The sequence below is a fragment of the Anarhichas minor genome, unplaced genomic scaffold, assembly GCF_050575085.1.
Source record: "Anarhichas minor isolate MPS153535 unplaced genomic scaffold, ASM5057508v1 ptg000043l, whole genome shotgun sequence".
Lineage (NCBI taxonomy): Eukaryota > Metazoa > Chordata > Actinopteri > Perciformes > Anarhichadidae > Anarhichas > Anarhichas minor.
This window is the reverse complement of record NW_027466489.1, coordinates 1,116,987-1,140,199: the sequence shown is the minus strand read 5'-3', so window position 1 is coordinate 1,140,199 and position 23,213 is coordinate 1,116,987. Positions and strand designations below refer to the sequence as shown.

The window sequence follows — 23,213 nt, the reverse complement described above, 5'->3', positions numbered from 1 at the left end:
TCCTGTACAGCTGTAGTGTTTGTTGTGTTGTTGTGTGTTTTATGGGGGAAGAAACCCTGAATGTGACCTCTATATCTGTGGTTCAACTTGAATGCAACTTGAATCATAGTCAAATCAGTGTGCTGTTATTACATACTAGATAATCATGTCTTTGATTTTATTGAATGCTTCTAGAATTGTTCTTTTTGTTAACCACATAGCTAGAAATCTGCTTTCAAGACATACAGTCACCAAAGTTTGAATTTGAGAGAGACTGCAAAAGTATTGACATGGTATGCACATCTGCTCAGGTGATGGCAAGCTGATAGTAGACCTTTGTTATGGAATATGGTTCTTCTAAAATACAATGCTCAGATATTTGTAGTTTGGACATACTGTACAGTATTGTAGCCACAAGTGTTTTGTATTTTCTAAAACCTCTGTAAAGCTGGCTTTAAATCCTAATAAGTTCTCTATAACATTAAATAATCATGACTAAATAAGTGAAAATCTAATCAAAGGTGATATATCATGCTCATTGTCAGGGTTAATGTTCAAAAAATAAGAAAATGACTCAGATGATGGGCGATATATTCTAATGAGCATGTGACATAAGAAGTGGAGCCAAATCAGAATGGCTTGTTGAATCACATGTTTTCTTAACTAGGCAGCCCACAAAAACTTCCTTTGTTGACACGCTGACTGCTACATGAGAGTATATCAGTGAGTGTCATTTTGTAGGGTTTAAAGGCTACTAATCACAGGGAGATTCATTACTTTCTAATGCCACAAACATACAGCCACATTTCTTAAATGATATCACACTGCTTATTAAGACCTTGAAACAGAAGACATTGAGTTACATGATATGGGATTATTCTCTTTATCTGAACAATGTAGTGCTAATGATAAGTAAGCCTGAGGCCTATTTAAATGAGCAAGAAAAGAAAGAAGTGAGACAATTAGCACAGGAATGGAGAGACAGGGGTTCCCCTCCCATGAGATGTGGGGATGCAGGACAGCATGTTCTTCTGTCTTTGAGCTTGGATATTTAATTATTAATCCTAAAGAAGAAGTTATTTTTCACAGTAGCTACATACATAGCACAAACAAGTAAGACATACAGAATATTACATAAAAGAATAAAGACATGATTTAAAGTTCTTAGGTATCTTGACTTCCGTGCAAAAAAAATATATAATCAGATAAAGCTGCAAAATAAAGAGCTACTTTTTACAGTTGAACAATAAACGTATTAATCTTGATGCACTCCACACCAACTCACATCCATGTGGTTACCTCAACCATTTTACTTACTACTATTCTATTTTGTTTGCGTATCAGCAAATATGACAACATCTGTTAGAACCCACTATGACTTTGAGTGAAATGGAGCCCCTGTTTGCCAATTGTGATGGGTTTTCCCAATTGGAGGTGTTAAAATTACATTCTGTGGATATGCTTAATGCATACATCAAGTCAATGAATACCCACAAGAACAACATGGCCAGCATCTATCTATTAATTAGATCATTTAATTCAGTGAGCAAAATTCAGATTTCCGTCCAGGCAGGAATGACGAGAAGAACATCGACAAGCTCTGTCTGTTTTATTCTCTAAAGGAATGCACGTGACACACTGAGTCAATTTCTGGTGTTGAGGATTGGCAGTGTGGGCGTAGGTGCTTGAGAAATAATTCGAATGTCTGCCAAGTTTAGATTTATATAACAATACAGGATTAGATATGAGTTACCTAACTTAACTTTTTCCGTGCTTGACTTGAGTCAGCTCTGAACTGCAGCTATAAAACCAGCTTATGCACTCTTATATTTTGTCTATCTGTGTGTTTGTGTGTGTCTGTGTGCATTTGAATTTGTATGCTGGTGTGTGTGTATGAGTTTGTCTGTTTTCATGTATGTGCATACGTGCACATTTGTGTGTGTGTGTGTGTGTGTTTGTGTGTGTTTATTGTTTATTAATTGACAGGCCTGAAGACCATTGTGGGTGCTCTGATCCAGTCTGTGAAGAAGCTGTCGGATGTGATGATCCTGACCGTCTTCTGTCTCAGCGTCTTTGCTCTGATTGGACTGCAGCTCTTTATGGGGAACCTGCGGCAGAAGTGTGTAATCTGGCCAATCAACATCACTGAGCAATACCCGATGAATGGCAGCAATCCCTTTGTCTGGAAAGAATACATCATGAATGACAGTGAGTGATTACCTTGACACTTGATTAAACTAGTTGCACATGATTACATAAATGGGACCAGACATAAAGTGTGTGCATCCTAGTGATTCTTTTCTCTTTGTATTGTTTTGGATTCTAGAAAGATTCCATTTTTGTTACTTTGACTGCTCAAGGTAACATATTTCCCCCCAGTGGCTAACACAAGTGACTGTTTTTTGTTGTGTTTTTAAAAAAAAGGTAATTTCTACATCCTCCCTAATCAGCTTGATGCTCTACTATGTGGAAATAGTAGTGACTCCGGGTAAGTTAGCGCGCCACTCACTAAGTGCATGCCTCCATATTTATACTTGAATGTTTTCAGCAACTTTCTCCCATTTTTCTGTTGCGCATCTCATTTCGGACTGATAGATCTTCAGGCTTTTGTAAACTTTACAGCACAATGTTAATAGCATTTAACCAATAAATTGGGGTTAGTTATACTAACAAAAGCTAATTGTATTATGGGGGGCACAATTTAGGAACAAAATACTTTCACAACTTACAAATGAAATAATATGAGTACACATACTCAAAAAAAAAGAATATAATATAAATCAATGCTTATAAATCAATGCTTATTGTTAGGAGGGAAAATGCTCTTTAAATATGTAGGATCCCCAATAGTTTATTTATTTATTTTTTGTTAAATCTGAGCATGGCGGGCAGAGTGTGCAGGAAGTCAGTTTGGCGCTAGTAAGGTAAAACATGAAGAGGCAGAGACAGTGGTACACAGACAAGAGGCAATTCAATGAAGGGAACTTGGGATCCTAATACCATTTTGCATCTTAACAATACAAAACAATACAGTCAATGTTTGGTTTTTTGGCCAGTGGCCCATCATTAAGTTCCCCCCCCGAGGGAAACATTTTGGGCACCCTTGATTTAGACAATCTAAGCATTCAAACATGTATTCATAGTTCATGAGCCAAACTTGCTGGGTCATGAAATATTACGGTAAATCATATCAATATCCTACTCCTAACAGTGTACATGTAAGCACACATGCACAAGCAAACAACAACAAAACACGCCTTTTTTTTTCAGGCCCAGTTTCATGGTCCTGTTGTATCTTAGACTGCGAGTGGTGCCTGTATCTGTAATGCCAACTGTGTTGATGCGGCACATTTCCGTCACTTGTTAAGATACAATTTTTGTTCCTTTCAGACGATGTCCGGAGGGCTTTACATGTATGAAAGCTGGAAGGAACCCCAACTATGGTTACACCAGCTTTGACAGCTTTGGATGGGCTTTCCTCACCCTATTTCGCCTCATGACCCAAGACTTCTGGGAAAATCTATACATGCTGGTAAAGAAGTGTTTTCTAAATGTGTCTTTCTTCTCCTTTGTCTCAAATTGGTATGATGTAGATGTAGAACACTTAAGAATTCTGTTCTGTAGTACCAGACAGTAGAAATTTGTAATATATCATGCAACCTTAATCACTGACTATTTTTCATTTAGAAATTGCTTTTTACAAATGATATTTTTTAATATAAAGAAAACCTTTCTGTCATGGTGGCAGGATACCTTTTACCTGCCACAGCCAGCTTTTATCCTGTATTTGGCAGGTGGAAGGTGCTAAATTCATTCCCTGGATTACATTTTGGCCCCATCTTGCAGCTGTTTTAGATTCCTATATAAAACACCCCCTAAGCAGTACTAATGATTTTGTCCTCACTTCCTAAAAATAAATAAAAATACATCATCATCATCCTACTAACTGAATGAATCAGCAAAGGTGCCTCTCAGCAGCTCTCCTCCATCAGTTCATTTGCCCTCTGGATAAAAGGGAAGGAGGGACAGCTGATCACAAATACTGTGGCTAGGAGTGTGTGAATAGCCACCAGACTTGTGTTTGTCTTTCATGCCGGAACAAAAATATTTAATTATATACATTTGTTATGAAGCAATGAACAAAAGTGAATTAATTTTTTGTTGAACGACCTTTAGAACAGTCATGATCTCTGCCAAATGTATTTTTTAAGAGATCACTAAACCAGTATTACATCTCTGCCTTCTTTAGTCCTCTCACTTTCTGTTGCTCTGTGGGACACACATCCGCCCAGATATCTGTAACGTTAAACTCCGCTACCATGACATTGTATTAGCATTTCTTTCCTCCTCCTCCAGACCTGCACCTCCGCACCCATAATAGATTCACTTCATTTGGCAAATAGGCCAGTCATTTCTTTTCTTTTCGTGTGTGTTTAGAACTGGGATTACTGGCACTCTAAGGCTTCTTTCCTGTCTGGATGTTTTTGGAGAAAGTCAGGATATATAGAAGCACTAGCAAGGCGGACTTAACACACATACATACATTACCTTTGACAGAATAAGAAAGCCCTGCTGTAAGAAACTCATGGACATAAGACAACTGTTTTAGTAACATGCATTCCATTTATATCTCAGCAATACGACAATATGTTTGTTTAAAAACATGACTTTCTGTGTTAAATCGCTCTAAATCTAACTATCTGTTTGTGTTTGTCTGTCAGACTCTGCGAGCTGCAGGGAAGACCTACATGATCTTCTTTGTGCTGGTCATCTTTGTGGGCTCCTTCTACCTGGTGAATCTCATCTTGGCTGTGGTGGCTATGGCTTATGAGGAGCAGAACCAGGCCACTATTGAGGAGGCGGAGCAGAAAGAGGCTGAATTCAAGGCCATGCTGGAGCAGCTCAAAAGGCAGCAAGAAGAAACACAGGTTGGTCCTCGCCCTCTCTCACACACAAACACCTTTACCTGTTTCATAGTTTAGGGTTATCATGTGTCTTTATTTTCTCTCAGGCTGCCGCCATGGCAACATCTGCAGGCACGGTGTCGGAGGTTGCGTTAGAGGATGAAGAAGGAGGGCACCTGTCCCGCAGCTCCTCCGAGGTCTCCAAACTGAGCTCTAAGAGTGCCAAGGAGCGTCGCAATCGCAAGAAAAAATGGCGTCAAAAAGAGCAGGACAAAGAGAAGGGAGACAGCGAGAAGGTTGTCAAGTCTGAGTCAGACGACGGCAGCAAGAAAAGCACCATTCGTTTCCCAGGAAGCCGGCTGGGGAGGAAGACATCCATTATGAACCAGGTAAAGTTGGCAAAAAAAACTATACAGTAAATGCAGACTGCTGTTTGACTTAGCATGTGCAGATACACCTACTGATGCTTTCAAACACATTATTCGCAATGTTACAGGAGGTTCAGGTCTTTCAACCATACCTTCCCCATGTGACCCAGCTGAGGTAGATCAGGCCTCAGCTTGAGCCTAGGAAAGTTAGCTACAGTACGTCCTCTGCACGACTCTCTTCTCTTGAGCCACAGCCATCTTGAGGCTCTTTCTGCTGCTTTGGTGGTATTGCTGATGGCTTTTCTTTGCCTCCCTCTCTGGATGTTTAGTATGTTGTGAGGTCTGGGCAAAGACTTCAAAAGGCAGACCTTACTCTCCAACTACCTTGCCTGCACTTGCTGACCAGTTCCTCGCACTTTGCAAGTTTCCTCTTAGGGACCTTGTCCAAGCGATCTTCCCAAGGGACTGTCTGCTCCAGCAAAACGATTTGTTTGATCGGTCTGACCAGAAAACAATATCTGGTTTCAAAGTGATCACAATATGCTGTTGGAACTTCAGCTGCCTCTCCAGGTATGCAAACCACTTCCAGTCAGGGTCAACATTAATGTTTTTTTAAGTGGGTCAGAAATCTGCGCATCCAAAGTTACCACCGGATTCTAAACATAGTTCCATGTTGGTACAGACATGCGTTGACCAGTGTATTGATTTCAGCAAGCCCTGTGCTTTAATGCAGGTTGATCGGATGGATGTTGGTTCCCTCAGGGAGCTGTCAAAACACCTTTCCTATGCTTTTCGCTTCTCTGTGATGGTTGCAATTATGGAGAACCTCAACCTTGTCTCTCTCCAGCGCCAGAGATCTGGATTTGCTGGTTTGAATCTCATCTGGGCTGACATGATCAGCTTCTCGAATCCCTGCAGAATCCATCCACAGCCTGGGATGTGTTTTGACGGTCAGTTTCTCCATAAGAGCCCTATCGGTGGTTGGCTATGGCCAGATTTGGTCTTTGGCTTTCGGTATTCTGGCTCTGCTGACTTAGAAATCATGTTCATCACCAGCAGGTTGGATTGCCAACCCGTTCTACCCTGGTAGAGCTGTCGCTGTCATGGTTGTCAATAGTAGTGCAGGGGTCGTTTATGAGGTGGTGCACTACTAGGTAGATGGGATGGTTACTGAGGAGGAAGTGGGTATACTCTCCAATATATCCCAACAGTACATAGGTAAGTAAAAAGAGGTGGCTATACCCTGTATACCTGTGTATACCTCCACTACAACATAGCTTGACAATCAGTCTTTCCTAGTCAACACTGAAGGGTCAGCTTTGCTTTGTACAAAAAAACCTTGTATGCTTCTTGACACATCTTCATCGATGTTCCTGAAATCTACGGATGTTTTGGGTCTCTAAACATCGTACTCCTCCTTCAATTTGACTCAGGTGAGGTTGATCAGGTCTCAGGTTGTGTCTTAATGGCACATTAGCTGCGTCCTCCCCTTGGCTCTCCTCCCACTAGCCACAGCCATCTTAAGGCTCTTTCTCTCGCCTCTTTTGCATTGCAGATAGCTGTTTTCCTCCTCTCTCACTCAATGCCCAACATTTTGAACGTTTTGGATTGAGGTCGGACAGCATTTTCTTTTCTCGACTGCCTTGCCTACTACACTCACTGACCAGTTCCCCGTCCTACTCAATGTTTCTCTCAAACGTTTTGTCTCACCGATCTTCCCTGGGGTCCTCTCCAGCAAGATGATTTGTTTGACGGCTTCAGACTAGGGCGCAATGGCATACAAAGGAACTTAATAAAGTGAATGGCTTTTGTATGTGGCCAGCCCCAATGTCACAATGTGTCCCAAAGGCAAATTATGTGAAGAAAGAAAATGTTTCATTGTAATGAATGCTTTCTGTAGAACCAAATGGGACAAGCTTTAAACAAAACTAAGCACTATATTATGAGGATAGAGCAAAACAACTATAGTCCAGATCAAAACATCCCCAAAGCACGTATTGGGCTGAAATGATGGTCTTTAATTTAATTCATGAGTTAACAACATGTTAGAATACTAAGCTTAAACAAGGAGAAAATAACTTCAATTGTTTGTCCTTATATATCATGGACAGTTTATTGCTTAAATTGTTGTTGATGTTGTTGATGTTCCCATTAGCAATGGATTGATTACTGGATTCGTGTGATCGTCTTTACAGAATAAAGAGAAAAATTGCATGAATGACAAGGAAAAGACAATACATTTATGAAAGCATCTTAACTCATTTTGTATCATTTCATTCCTATTTTACAGTGTATTGCAATGATGCAGTTCTCATGTTTTAACAGTGATTGAGCGTGATTACGACAAAAGCTCTTCATTCTTCTTATCACTGTTGCATCTCATCTCGTGATAACACGTGGTTGGGTACAAGGGCACTACTGCCAGCCTTGATACCTGTATGTAACACTGAAGCCAGTAATCAGTTTGGTGTGCTTTTATCCTTTTATTTTTCTCTCTGTCCTCTGGTTTAGTTCTTAAGTCTGTGCCCCAGTCGCCCTCTTCACCTTGTCTGCCATTTGTATTTACACATTGCCTAACTCCTGCTCTTTTTAATAACTCATTAACTCTCCCCCTCTGCATCTGTTTCTCCCTCTTCAGTCACTACTCAGCATCCCAGGCTCTCCCTTTATGTCGCGCCACAACAGCCGCAGCAGCATCTTCAGCTTCAAAGGCCGTTCCAAGGACATGGGCTCAGAAAACGAGTTTGCAGACGACGAGCACAGTACAGTAGAGGAGAGCGAAGACCGTCGAGGCTCACTGTTCATCCCTTACCGCCGCAACAGCTACAGTGGCTTCAGCCAAGGCTCATCACGCATCCACCCACTGGCACCCCACTCTGGAGGGAAGAGGAACAGCACGGTGGACTGCAATGGCGTGGTGTCTCTCATCGGCCCTGGGCCCGGCAGACGGCTTCTGCCTGAGGTGAAAATAGATAAGGCAGCCACTGATGACAGTGTAAGGACGTCCATGGGACACCAATACAGTTTAGGCATGATGGTGGTGGCCCCGGTCTCTGCAGCTGCACAACCTCTTCCCCTTGGCTCTAAGTAGATCCCTTTTTCTCCCCTGAATAACTAGTTTCTGTCTTATTATTTCATCTTACACAGACATTTACGCTTCCACCCTGATCTAATGCTCTTTTCCACTGCTCCTTTTTTAAACAGCTTCAGAAGGCACTAACCAGCTGAAACAGTATCCATGAACTCTCTACCGTACCAGCATCATGATGATCATTTCATTGATTAATTAATATATAACAATAATGCAATATGATATCAGCGGCGCACTCTCCTAACAATTCTATCAACAAGCTTACCCATATATAGTCATTGTCATTTATTAAAACAATCTAAAATATCAAAACATTTTACAGGTAAAACAACTCGCTCCCTACTTTTACTTCTTTGATTTGAGGGGCTTTCCACTTCCAGGCCCACACTGTTTAGTTTTTTTTATCCCAACTTTTATCTCTCTCTATATTTTTCCGTATTTTTCTTTCACTCTCTTTCTGTCTCCCTCTCTTTCCTTCTTGTCCTCATTTAGTCTCCGCTCTTGAGCCACTGGATGGCGCAAGAACAAATCTGAAACCTTTTTTCTATAACAATATATCTCCTCATTCTAGCTAGCATGGTAGACCCCTCTTTTATTCTCAACCACTCTACCTGATTTTACCTTTTTACCTTTCTTAAAATGTAGCATGGTGTAGCAGCAAAAGGTGTCTTGAATTCCCCTCTGTTCTTGACATGCATGTCATCGCATGCTGTTTAATGTTCCTTACTTAAAGGGTTGTAGCAATGTCATGCACAGTAAAAGATGAAGGGTTCAGAAACTCTACCAGAAATTCTCAAATGATAGTCAGTACTTCAATAATGGCTGCTTACTAAAATTAAATATAAATGTTTCAATAAAGTCCTGGTTCCCTTCTCGGTTGTGGTAAATTAAGGCAATTATTTGAGAATTGACAGTGTGTTGATGATATGTTGCAGGAAATGCTTAAATTCAACCAATTAGGTATTTTGGGGGAATATGTTTAATGATCTAATCTGAAAAGTTGCTTTCATCATATTATGTTTTTCATCTTCTGAGCAGACCTATGGCATCATTCATCATTTAGATAGCTTAAGAGCATGAGTTTTAATATGTGATGTTTGTGGGTATGCATTCATGCGAGTACTATCTCTGACTGACATTGTGTATTTCTCTGAGTACAGACTACCGACGTGGAGATTAAGAAGAAGCACTCTGGCTCTCTCATGGTATCTGTGGACCAGCTCAACTCGTCCTTCAAAGAAAAGGAAAGAGCCAATAGTCAGATGAGCGTAGTCACCAACACACTCTTAGAGGGTACAGACGTTTCCTTTTGCCTTTTTGAATTTAGACCTTGTACCAAAAAATGATCTGTATTGTTAAGATTAATACATCCAATGAGCCTTGCATTTACACGTGTAGTTAAATATGTGTTCTTGTTATACATATGCATGCAGTTGTCATAAGATCTGGATATGGAAATTGCAAGTAGGAAGGCAGCCTGATGTTTACAAACTGATGTCAGTTGTGGTCTGCAATTTGTGGGCAGATTCTGATTCATGAGTTGCATGAGTCTGATTTCATTTTTACCTGACTGAGATTTGAACACAGTTCAAGCCACCTGTGGTCTAGATGTTGCACAAGATACTGTTTGCAGTAACACCTCAACATGATATTTTCATGATGCAGACAAGGCATCCAGATACCAGAAAGTTTGTGGTAGACACAATAAAATTGAAACAAAATCCAAATGAAATTGCTTATCTGGAAAGTTTTGGTTTCTTTCTTCTCCATCTCTTCCTGCAGAGTTGGAGGAGTCTCAGAGGTCCTGTCCTCCCTGTTGGTACAAGTTTGCCAACATCTTCCTCATCTGGGAGTGCTTTCCCATGTGGCTGAAGATCAAGCACATAGTCTACTTGATTGTCATGGACCCATTTGTTGACCTGGCCATCACCATCTGTATTGTCCTCAACACTCTCTTCATGGCCATGGAGCACTACCCCATGACCCCTCAGTTTGAGGGGGTTCTGGCTGTTGGCAACCTGGTGAGAAACCACAGTTCTTCTTTTGTCCTTTCTTGTACCACTGGCATTTGTTTTTGTAACTGTTTAGGCCTGCATGAACCTCATTCCTCTCAGGAGTCACAGAATCACAGCAGGTTTGCCCCACCTACCTGACCTAACCACAAACCAATACATCAATGCATCATTTGGTATGTGCACTTAAGAATACACACACGCATAGTGTATATAGGACTCTGATGGGGTCTCATTAAAGATTTAGTTCCATTTTATGTAGCCAGCCAGCCTGCTCCCCAAACCCTTATCACGCACAAGCGGGTCACTTTCCTGCTTTCATTGCATCCTGCTTACCTCAACTCTACTGACTGCTCTCTCTCTCTCTCTCTCTCTCTCTCTCTCTCTCACTCTCTCACTCTCTCACTCACTCACTCACTCACACACACACACACACACACACACAAAATAGCAGTCATAGTAATCGGGCTTGCCACTGATCTGTGCAGGACTAGTTTGGCTGTGTACATACTAACCAGATGTACAGCAAACATTTTGATTTGTTTGTGCTCTGCCCTTGCTGTCAGATATCACCTTAGCACAGCTGTTTGAGGGCAGCAGAATTGGCACAGTGTCAGTACAGGAAATGAGGTCATAGAGATTGGCATGCTGTCAGGAGTGAAACAGGAATTGAAATCAGAGAAATCCATGCGATGGATCATTGTGCAATATGAATCATTCGGTGTTCTCGGCAGCACTGATTGGGCACATGATTATCTGTTGGGTGGACAATATGTGACAGGCTAAAATACTACAGCTCCATACAAGTTCTGCTGGAACATGGTGCCACTATGCTATGACCATCCCCTGTCAGAGGAGTCTTCACTCTAAGTGAATCCCAATACATTTTTAATCAGAAATACATCAAGTAAAATGCAATGTAAGAAAGACATTTTTTTTCGTTCTGCACTGAATTTTCTTCTAGAATAAGGAAAGGATTTGAAATCTCTCAGTTTTTTATGTTTGTGCCATTAGTGCCATTATGGCATTATTGTTGGGACTTTCAACAGTAATATGAAAGATTCAAGAACTGATGTCAAATCCAAAATTTCAAATTTTACAAAGTCAGTCTAATGAAACAAAAATGAAATGAAAAGGCTACTGTTACTTTCTGGAAACCAGTGTATCTTCAATGGTAACGTCACGCTGCACTAGCATGCTGCTGTAATCCTGTAAATGTCCCCACTGCGGGACTAATAAAGGAGTATCTTATCTTATCTTAGCAGGTGTAGCTAGTCCAACAAGTAAAGCACTCATAAATCTCACTGAAATTCCATTGTTTAACACTTAAGATTCCTCGCTCACTGTGTACACCCTGATCATCCGGTTTCACCATGAAATACATCACAACATTTCATGGAACCAATTTAAATTACATTTTCTGTTCAAATTGTAAATTTTATCCCATATTTATAGAGCGGTTGAGATGTGCATCTCATGTGATATTCTGTGTGGGTCCGCAGGTTTTCACAGGTATCTTTGCTGGGGAGATGTTTGCCAAGCTAGTTGCCATGGATCCCTATTACTACTTCCAGGGAGGCTGGAACTGCTTTGATGGCTTCATCGTGACTCTGAGTTTAGTTGAGCTCGGACTGGCTGATGTGGAAGGTCTGTCAGTGCTCAGGTCATTCCGATTGGTGAGTGGAAGAGAATAGATACAGGAATGTAAGCATTTATTTACTTCTTATGGCCCTCATGCACAGTCTAAAAAGATTGGTTATTAAAATATGCATCTTTTAACTGTCGCACTTTCAACATGATTTCTCTTTATTATTATTATGAAATTTCTCTCTTTAATACTCCAAATCAAGGCTGATTTTAAGCCTTGAAAGAACTTCTAAAACTAGTAAACCATCATGTCGTTGTGTAAAACTGTAAACCCTCTTTATGTCTATATCTTGTGCCGTACCAAATGGCATACACATGTTGGCAGTCCGTACATTTGCTTCACATGATCTTTTCAAATTAAATTTAAAAAACGAGTTTGTTGGAATCCAACCGTTTTTACATCATTGTCACACTATGAATAACTGTGTAATAATCTTGTGTCCTGTTCCTCTTTTAGTTAAGAGTGTTCAAACTAGCCAAATCGTGGCCCACCCTCAACATGCTGATCAAGATCATTGGTAACTCAGTGGGAGCTCTGGGTAATCTGACCCTTGTGCTGGCCATCATCGTCTTCATCTTTGCCGTAGTGGGCATGCAGCTGTTTGGCAAAAGCTACAAGGACTGTGTGTGTAAGATCAACCCGACCTGCGTACTGCCCCGCTGGCACATGCATGACTTCTTCCACTCCTTCCTGATTGTCTTCAGAGTGTTGTGTGGGGAATGGATTGAGACCATGTGGGACTGTATGGAGGTGGCTGGACAAACCATGTGCCTCACGGTCTTCATGATGGTCATGGTCATCGGAAACCTGGTGGTAAGCAAAGACAAAGATAACATAGTGTAGATGCTATTGGATGATAGTAGCCCACTGTAGTTTCCCAGTTGTTAACCATCCATTTAATGTGAGTGCAGGGGTTCCATCTTTTGTGGTGTTTGTTTTTGAGGTGCTGAACCTGTTCCTGGCCTTGCTGCTGAGCTCATTCAGTGCAGACAACCTCGCAGCCACAGATGATGATGGTGAACCCAACAACCTCCAGCTTGCGGTTGCCCGCATTAAGATAGGGATTGCCTGGTTCAAGGTTAACTTTCGGATCTTCGTGGCAACAGTGCTCAAGAAGGTACCACCTAATTAAACATCTATATGCATGACCAATTCTTGGTTGTTTTATAACTTGAACTATATCTGATGTTACATGAATGTGTGTTTTAATCAGAGTTCTACGATGGTATTCTTGTTTTCTAGTAATCTTTTTTTGTTTGTTCTATTGTCTCGCTCTGGCATGCAGCCTGAAGAGGATGAACAGAAGCCTCTGGATGACATGTACGAAAAGAAGCTCAACTGCATTGCAAACCACACAGTAGACATCAACCGTGAGCTGGACTATGCTAAAAATGGCAATGGCACCACCAGCGGCATTGGGAGCAGTGTGGGAAAGTATATGATTGATGAGGACTACATGTCCTTCATCCACAACCCCAACCTCACTGTCTGTGTTCCTATCGCTGTTGGCGAGTCGGACTTTGAAAACCTTAACACGGAAGACTTCAGCAGTGAATCGGATGTGGAGAACAGCAAAGATGTAAGTAGGAACGACTGGTAAGAGTATGGGAATGGAGGCTAGTTGTTAGCAGAGAGATGGCAGTGGTGATGTCCTCGCTTAAGAGTTTGGTGATCGTTTGAGTAAATGATTGCTTGAAGGAGGGAGAGAGATATACCACCGCTGTGATATTCCTTGTATTTAATAAGTTATTTACCAGTTTAGAAATGTAGCTTTTAAATTTAGATCTTAAAATTGTCTAAACAAAAACCACAATATAGTTATGTTTACCAAAAAGGTGACTTAATCGTGTAATATAAAGTGATGTAATAAGTCAGAGGAAAATGTCTGTTTGTTTAGGTTTGTGCCCATGTGGCATCTTTTGATCCATTAAGCAGAACGGCTCTGAGCTGCCACACTGAAGTCATTTAGTTTACTTGACATTTCAGAACATCCATTTAGACATAAGAGCTGCAACACTGAGCCTGAGTGCTGACCCTACAGACAGACAGAGACAAAGTCCTGACGAGACAACAGACAGAGGAACAGACTGTATAATATGAATGTGGCAGAAGGGTTAGCCAGACCCAAAGCATGTACAGAAGTCTGCTGCGTGGGTCACCTTGACCTGGTTTGTAGTTGGAAGAAAGGAGATAATGCAGCAGCGTTACTACTGTACCTGCACCAGGTCCATATTCCACAGGGCTCCCTCAACCAACCACACAACACTCTTCCCTGCACCACAGCTAGCCCCGGGGTACACTGCAGGGAGTAGACACAGACAGCGCTGCTAACAGCCAATCAGAAAAACAAGGATCCATCTGGCTGTTTGGTAGAGAGAAACAGAAGAGAGAGGGAGCAGAAGAGAGTGTGAACGCGGTCCTTTGCTGACGACTTAAGATTATAAAGTGCAGTATCATTCTCTAGTGAATTAAATATGCTGCATGTGTTTGTGTTTACTTTATTGCAATAAGTCTGCTGTTATGCGGGGGTTTCACTAGTTCGCCCTGCCTCACCTTGACCTTGTCGTTAAGATACAGTATGACATGATTTATTGGTACAGGTGAACTTCATCGAGCCGTTGTTTTATTGTCTAAAAATTAGAATTTCATGTTCCTTTTCACTATACCTTCCAACTCTGTATTTCATATTCAGAGCAATCCTTATTTGTACACATTAGTAAAACACTAATATGCATTCCAAAGATCTACTTGGTATAAATTGTACATATTTGTGTTTTTCATCACAACAGATTTATTTTTTGTGTGCTGAACTGACTCTTTCTTTTTGACTCATACAAACATTTGTTTAATTCTTTCATCACAAATAAATGAATCCTTCATCACCGAAGAATCTATATTTATGCATGTATAAGAATGACCATCAATACCAGCGCAATCAATCACTGGTCAAGTTTAATTACTTCCTTCATAATCTGTTAATAATCTGAATAATAGGCGGTGGCGGAGGGAGACCTAGCTACACTACATGGCTACAACATGTATACCTCCAGCAATAAATCATGACATACATATAAACCCAAAGGGGCATTAGCGTAATGGCTGTACTGACACTGAGCCGTGTCCAGATGCTTTCAGCATCTCACTGCTGAGCCTGTAGTGTTCAGAGAGAAAATCAGAGGTTGAACTGATCTCTTTGGTCCTCTGTTTGTCCCAGCTTGATGACACCAGTTCGTCTGAGGGCAGCACAATAGACATCAAGCCTGATGTGGAGGAGGTTGCAGTGGTGGATGTAGTGGAGGAGTATGTTGACCCATCAGCCTGCTGGACAGAGGGTAGGTGGTGTTTATTATCTGACTTTGTGGTAAATAATAACAATGAACAAACAAGAATTGTTATTAGCATTATACATACTATATTAATGCCACTGTGACACATTTTGCATTGTGTCCTTGGTCGTATAATGCATCCGTCTCTTCTGTTTATATCAGCTGTTGTGTTTTTATCTGTCATACAGAATGTATTGCCAAATACCCGTGCTGTGATGTTCCCATCACTCACGGCTGGGGGAAACACTGGTGGTTCTTGAGGAAGACCTGCTACCTGATTGTAGAACACAACTGGTTTGAAACCCTCATCATCTTCATGATCCTGCTCAGCAGTGGAGCCCTGGTAGGAGCACAGATGCACACGGGTGTTTCTTACTTTTGAATACACTCATAAACATCATACTAATTCCACTACTAGGGCTCCTAATTATTATTATGAAGCACATATCAAAACAAAGTTACTCAGTACTTAACAAAAGTATGATACATTTAGGAGATAACATAAATAAATGAAACATGTGTGTGCATTCATTTAGAGAAAGCAAACCTCTATGGATGTGCACGAGCAAGATTATCTCTTGCTTTTCTTTTGCAACTGCTCTTGATATGATCGTTGCTAATGGACATCAGAGTGCTGTAATGCACCAACCTTTCAACCAGCAGACTCTAGCTTAGGTTTGCAGCTTTCTGTCGGGGGAAGGCCTGTGGCCAAATCAAAACACTTATGTGGTGAAGAATGGATACAGGCAATGGAGAATGGAAGAGCTGTGGGAATGATCAGTCTTGTTTGACTTGATGACAATTTCCTTTATCAACTATTTTTCCTTATTATGTAATCAACTCTTTCCATGAAAAGTTAAACAAAGTTTATAAGCTGCTTTACAAAATATAACACAAGTAAAGATGTTTTTGAACAATAAAAAGCCAAGTCTGCGATTCTTCAGTGAAAAAAAAAAAAAAAAAAATCTATCAATAATAGTATTGGTTGATAAAGATGTCATGCAATACTGTTTTTATCAGTTTAGTAGAAATCAAACAAACACTGTAAGGTGTGGCTTACCACACAGTTGACTCAATTGCAACATCAACATGTGTAATGTTGATGGTAAATGCTGCAAAAGCCATTGTCCGTGTGTTGACTCTGTGCTGTTCTTTAGGCCTTTGAAGACGTGTACATTGAGCAGAGGAAGACAATCAAGATCATTCTGGAGTATGCTGATCGGGTTTTCACCTATATCTTCATCCTGGAGATGTTGCTGAAATGGGTGGCCTACGGCTTTGTCAAGTACTTCACTAATGCCTGGTGTTGGTTAGACTTCTTCATTGTGGATGTAAGTACACTTGCAAACCATTGTGTTGTATACTAAACTAGTAGTGCAACAAAACAATTTAGATATTGGTTCAACTTTAAATGTCACTGACACTGAAAATGGCATTGGTATTGAGTCAGCATGGTTTAGAAACACCAGTGCTCACAGAAAAAGTGAAAATATAATGTGATATTACTGGGAAACTGATAAGAGGGCTATATTTCCTCATAGCGTTCCAATTCAGTTTTCTAGCCTACCATTACAAGGCCGCCACTTGACATGTTGGACCCCATAAAAGCAGCACGACAGCAGCCTTGACACAGTAAATAAATATACATAGACCATGGTAGATTTCAGCGCTCCTGTCTAGCTCTGGACTGCTGAGTCATTCAGTGTTTTCCCAACTGACAATTACTATTGAGCACATACGGTTGGTCCTTTTCTGTCATTTAAGTGTGACGAGTCTCTCCCTTGAATTTCTTTCTTTGTCTATATTTGAAAAAGAAAAATACACATTACATGGTGTGCTTTAAGGCCACATGAAATGGGGTCCTTGATTCCTTAAATTACAGCCAGATTGAATTTGGCAAGCTAAGCAAATTGTAGAAAATCATGGTACGGTAACCAATCGAGTGTGATGCTCATTAAATACAGCTGCTGACATAAAGCTCACTTTAGACGTAGCTTCTGTTCTGATTTGTGTCATTTGTAAAACTAAACTGTGTACGGTAGCAGTAGCAGGCACTGAACTGCGTTTGGATTGACAGCATGATTGATCTTTCCACAAGCAGCTAATTGTGGGAGGTGTTAGTGGTGCCTGTCAGCTTTGCCATGTTCTGTCTGGCTGTGCCCTTAATGTGATGTATTTTCTGTTGAAACAGGAAGTTTACGTTGGGAAGTAAAACAGCTCAAGTTAATTGTAAAAGCAAGCCAAGGGTTAACACCAGGGCAGAATTTTATGTGCATACCTACCAGTGCACAATGAGGCCACCATGCAAACAGTAAAGAGTAGTGAATAAGTGATGGTTGCTACCCTGCATCGTGCATGACCTAAACAATGTCTAAATTGTTTCTTGACATACAATTTCCCTACAGTTTAGAAAACTAGTGAACAATCTCGAAAACAGCCTCTGACTTTTTTTCTTGTAATTCATATTCTTTCCTCATAATATTGAATTTAATCTGAGATTTTTTTCTTGTTGTACTAATCCTTTTAAATGTATACGATGATATGATTTATGTTGTGCTGAGTCATCTATCTGTTGGTAAGTCGTCCATTATCCCTAGACCACCAATTTTCCATTGTTCTTCACTGTGAGGCGCCAGTCTGTCCGTGATTCCATATTAACATCCTTTGTCACATGATAAGGAGGCACTAATGTATGTTGTGCTTCCTGATGGTTTTCTGAACTTGTCTTTTGGTCTGTACCAATACCCACACTTGCGGTATTTAGGAGTTGCCAAGTGCCTACTTGTGTGATGTGTTTCCTGTGACTCCAACAGTGCCACAGTGCCGGTTAAGACCACAAGCGTGAGGGAGTTTATCAGAGCTCACCTGGACACACTTGATGAAAGAAGACATCCTGTGGCTTTTACTAATACATGGCTGAATTAAGCTCAGATACTTTGTGTTTTTATGTCATTTTCCGCATGATGACCAAATAGGTATGGATCAACCATACAGTATTACGGTTACATTCAGATGACAGTAACACACCTCACAGGAGCTGAGAGGAGTGATGCAATTAATACATCAAATAAACCAAGTTATCTTAAAGGCACATTACCGCTAACAAGTGGGCTGGTATTGCGCAGTAAACCATGATGAATTGTGGGGTAAACGGGGCCTTAAGTGGAACCAGGAAAAGAGTGCATCAAGTGTGTGTTGCCGTTTTTCAAACATAGGACATGCTTGCCCACTAGGGCTGAAAATGCTTGTTTATCTTGAGGGATCACTGAAGAAATTACTTTGGGTCATTAAATTTAAAAAGGGTTTATCCTCGCGAGAACAAGCATGTGTTCAGAAGATGAAATGAAAATCTAGCGGTTAGTAGGAGATTGTGTTGTTGACTTTGTGGGCCGATGGTGGCAGCACAACAGGAAACCTTTATCCTTTCGGGAGTGTGAAAGTGCTCAGTAAATTTATTAAACAACTGCCCGGTAGAGTTTTGTATTTATTCAGAGCAAGCAACAATTTTGGCTTGGGAGAAGCCATAGAGCAGGGGTTGTTAAAGCCTGATTTTTAAATAGTTTCTGAGGACCACCTTCACAAATATATGAGAAATAAAAGAAAAATATAACATTAGACAAAATGATGGAGAAAAAGTAAATTGGGCTCTAAATATGTGTTATGCCATAGTCCGCTGTAATGACAAAATGTAATTATAATCCAAATGTCATGTATTCAATGCTAGCTAACACGTTTGTCTCTCACTGATGATGTGTTGTGACTGTTGTGTTGTGACTGGCGTGGTGATACCTTCAACCTGTGTGAGATGGCTTCTCTCTTCTGAAATAGAAATGCAGACCTCTTATTTCTCCCATTTATTGTGAGAAGCCTTATTTATAGATATAGCTTGTGATTGAGGAGAGATGAGTCAAGTTCTCCAGGTTATGCGGTTGTATCCAGTTCTTGTCAAACCCCTTCCTCATTTCCCCAGGAGAAAACCTCAAATATGCAGAAATCTCGATATATTCTACAGTTAATTGGCCCGTGTGTTGTGCAGATATCTTATCCTGACTTTCCATCTCTACCCTAATATTGACCTGTCCTCTCTCTCACAGCAGGTGCCTATAACTGTGTCTCTCTTTAAGTTAAGAGAGACATTGTGCAGCTGTCGAGGGGGACTGAGGGGTCGGTGTTTGAGGGTTCAGGGTAAGGTTGGTGTGCTGTGTTGGGACTTGTACTTTCACAGGTTATCCTTTCTCTTCTAACCCTGAAAGTTGTCCTCAACCTTCTGCGTTTTCTCTTCCCCTCTTTAAGTAAGATGCTCTCTGGTGTGGAAACTGTACTGTTTTGTACTGTGTACTGTGTGTATATGATTGTGTCACATTGATTTAGTGTTTGTGAATACATCTCTCCTCTAATTTTTCCCTTTGTTTGACTCTTTATCTTCTCTCCCTCTCACTGTGTCAACCACAAGTTTCTTTCCAGGTGTGCTTACTGTGCTGTTAAGCTGGTTATCAAGCTTGACTGGCTTGCCAAACTAAACCAAACACAAACATAAGCAAACAAACACATTAATAAGAAAAATGAAAGCTTGGGTCATGTGCACTTTATTGACCTTTGTCTATTGTAGTAACCCCTGTTTACCCTTCTGTAGATACATATATTTACACATATAAAACTTATATATGTACTTATATATATCTCTATATAACCATTGAGCGTCTTTACAGTATATATAGGGCCCAACTTTCTCTCTTTATCCCCTCTAACTATGTGGGTCCTCTCTTCCCTTCCCTTTGTCTCCCCCTCTCCTTCTGTCCCTATCTGTGTAGGTGTCTATAGTCAGCCTTATAGCTAATGCGTTGGGCTACTCCGATCTAGGCCCGATTAAATCACTCAGGACACTGAGGGCCTTGAGACCCCTCAGGGCCCTGTCACGTTTTGAAGGGATGAGGGTAAGACCTAAGATACCAGACAGCTGGTCCTTCTGCATGCCGATTAAATAAAAGCATCAACGCATGCTTGAGATGGCAAAACAGAATTTCTTTAAAATGTTGCTGAAGGGAAATTTTTTAGGTAAAAGCTTTTATTAATTAGAAGCTTTTTGCATGGATGCAAATCATCTCAGATGGTCATAACACATCTGATTTGATTTATCATATTTCATTTCATATTTTATGAATTTAGTACAATGTTATGGCAATTTGCAGTGATTTATCCATTGAAAATATTAATATAATACCTTAAAAATCTCTCCCATGCCTTATGATACACGAGACCATTACAGGGATTACGTCCTGAATGATGCAACCCGTTATGATAATTACTCAGCTCTGAAGTGTTCAGTACCAGCTGAGAGAACAACTAGAGGTTGGTACGAACCATCACACAAAACCCAGTCGCTGGACATTGTTAGTGAAGACTGATGTTATCCAATCAGAGCAAGCTTGTTAAAGTGTTTCTGAGCCACAGAGCCCAGTTGTCATGTGATAGACAAACAAATTGATATATAAGTCCATGTGCATAGGCTAAATTGAACTGTGTGCTTTTTTATTTTATAGTTTTTACAGTATGCACACATTTCATTAATCCTTGACCACTTGTAAAGTTTCTAGGTCAACTATTTTGATACCATGCAACCGCTAGATCTCTGTACTGAGCTGAGAAAGATGTAAATTCTTTCTACTAGGATAGTTAGGTGATCATTATTTGTGATTGGTTGGATCAGCCTCTGGTTGTTGCTGGGCAGAAAAACAAATCTTTTTAGTTCCCAAGCTCAGCTCCCTCTGACTGTTGCTCTGCCTCAACCGTCCTGTTATTTGATCTTATCACAGTTTGGCTTTGGCATTGTCACACTGGAAGATCAACAAACTTCTGGTTGCATACCTCCCCCCCCCCCCCCCCCACCCCCCCCCCCTCGCCATCCTTGCTCACCACTTCTCAGTGAATGTCATGATTTTCATTATCATAATTTTGCAATAGCTATATTGACTGATCATATTAATGCTTTGCCCTTATTAGTAGGCAGAAATCTGAAATTGAAAACATTTTTAAATTTGATGTTTGCTTATATAGATATGGTTTATTTGGCTTTTTGTTACCATTGCACCTCTGTGTTTGGAAATGCACATTCAAGTGGTGTCCTCCTTAAGCTAATAGCTGTATCTCCTCCATCACACACTGCATCAGTGCAGAATAGTTTATAAAAGTCACAATCATTTATTCATTATTAGTTATAACTGAATGCAAGGAGGCACAAGTAAGTGTCACACATGCACTCTGCATGAGCACACTGGTAACTAGACAGTTTTATTTTGCAGTTTTATTTTGCATTGATAAAGATCTTTTTGTAAAAAAAGCATCCTTAGTATTATTCTTTTTTAATCGATTCTATTCACATTTTGCTCAAACCTGATTAGGAAACAATGTTTAAAGAATGAGTCACTATTTGACACATTTTGTTTTCACTCCAACTTGCTAAATAAATGCATCAAAGCATGACTATTTTATTGTGACGAGCTTCATCTTGTGCCAAGACAAATGAACACACCTACAGCCTCTAGTGGAGGGAAAGAATGTGCATTTCTATGTTTGTGACTGTTGATATTCTTATGTGTGAACAACTCAGCCGCCGTTGTGTGATTGCCAAGTTACAGCGGCTCTGTTGTCTTGCTGTTCTCTTCAGGTTGTGGTGAACGCCTTGGTGGGTGCGATTCCCTCCATCATGAATGTGCTGCTGGTGTGTCTCATCTTCTGGCTCATCTTCAGCATCATGGGTGTCAATCTGTTTGCTGGAAAGTATTACTACTGTTACAATGAGACAGCTGAGGAGAACTTCCTCCCTGATGCTGTCAACAACAAAACAGAGTGTTTTGCACTCATTAATGCAAACTCTTCTGAAGTCAGATGGAAAAACATCAAGATCAATTTTGACAATGTGGGTGCGGGATACCTGGCACTCCTGCAAGTGGTGAGAAACTTTTCTGTCACTTCACATTCGTTTCTCTCTGCTGAGTGTTTAACCTGTTTTCTCACGCAATGTCTGCCCACCAAACAGGCAACATTTAAAGGCTGGATGGACATTATGTACGCAGCAATAGATTCTAGAAAGGTACGCTTTCTGAGTTTTAAAGTCAGACTTTCATATCAACATGTAGTAGTGCCGTTTTGTAAAAAGAGAAATCTTTTGCCACTTTACAGGTGGAGGACCAGCCTATCTATGAGGACAACTTGTACATGTACATCTACTTTGTCATCTTCATCATCTTCGGCTCGTTCTTCACCTTAAACCTCTTCATTGGTGTCATCATTGACAACTTCAACCAACAAAAGAAAAAGATAAGATTTATTTTCCTCACTTTCACTTCATGAGAACAAGCTACTTTGTAGATTATTTATAAGGAATAGTTTAGGAAAATATGCTTATTCACTTTTTAGATGTCAGATGAGAAGATCAATACATTTCTGTCAATTAAATAGGAAGCTCTGCCCGGTAGTTTAGCATAAAGACTGGAAACCAGGGAACCACAGAGCCAGGTTAGCTAATTCACTGTTTCCAGTCTACGCTAGGCCACCTGGCCCCTGGTAGTAGCTTCACATTTACTGTTCGAGACTGGTGAATGGTAGCAATAAAGTGCGTAAGCATATTTCCCCAAAATGTTTTTGTATTGCTGTTCTCAAAATACAGTCACATGAAACTTTTAACTGTGTCTGGATTAGTACTTGAATGAGAGGTCTACATCCTTGCAAATTGTAACCAAATTGTTTTTGTCCCTTCACTTTGGAGGTCAAGACATCTTCATGACGGAAGAGCAGAAGAAATACTACAATGCCATGAAGAAGCTGGGGTCAAAGAAGCCACAAAAGCCAATACCCAGGCCTCAGGTAAATAGTGTTTTGCAAGGTT

The 23,213-nt window shown here is 40.5% G+C and overlaps 1 protein-coding gene across 6 annotated transcripts in view; it reads left to right on the top strand.

Annotated features, from left to right (window-relative positions):
• The window catches only part of scn8ab (sodium channel, voltage gated, type VIII, alpha subunit b), a 37,244-nt gene that overhangs the window by 11,661 nt on the left and 2,370 nt on the right, over nt 1–23,213 (top strand). For 2 of the 6 annotated variants that reach the window (XM_076110837.1, XM_076110838.1), the window contains exons 6-25: nt 1,966–2,187; nt 2,404–2,467; nt 3,370–3,511; nt 4,701–4,907; nt 4,991–5,272; nt 7,890–8,213; nt 9,503–9,635; nt 10,125–10,363; nt 11,857–12,030; nt 12,459–12,815; nt 12,946–13,119; nt 13,288–13,581; nt 15,217–15,334; nt 15,517–15,671; nt 16,486–16,659; nt 20,140–20,262; nt 21,993–22,277; nt 22,365–22,418; nt 22,508–22,645; nt 23,087–23,191. In XM_076110837.1, coding sequence (XP_075966952.1) covers nt 1,966–2,187; nt 2,404–2,467; nt 3,370–3,511; nt 4,701–4,907; nt 4,991–5,272; nt 7,890–8,213; nt 9,503–9,635; nt 10,125–10,363; nt 11,857–12,030; nt 12,459–12,815; nt 12,946–13,119; nt 13,288–13,581; nt 15,217–15,334; nt 15,517–15,671; nt 16,486–16,659; nt 20,140–20,262; nt 21,993–22,277; nt 22,365–22,418; nt 22,508–22,645; nt 23,087–23,191 — 3,764 coding nt within the window. Of the gene's footprint in view, nt 1–1,965; nt 2,188–2,403; nt 2,468–3,369; nt 3,512–4,700; nt 4,908–4,990; nt 5,273–7,889; nt 8,247–9,502; nt 9,636–10,124; nt 10,364–11,856; nt 12,031–12,458; nt 12,816–12,945; nt 13,120–13,215; nt 13,582–15,180; nt 15,335–15,516; nt 15,672–16,485; nt 16,660–20,139; nt 20,263–21,992; nt 22,278–22,364; nt 22,419–22,507; nt 22,646–23,086; nt 23,192–23,213 lie in introns of all 6 variants that reach the window. The other 4 variants (XM_076110839.1, XM_076110840.1, XM_076110836.1 and 1 more) reach the window with 3 other exon arrangements.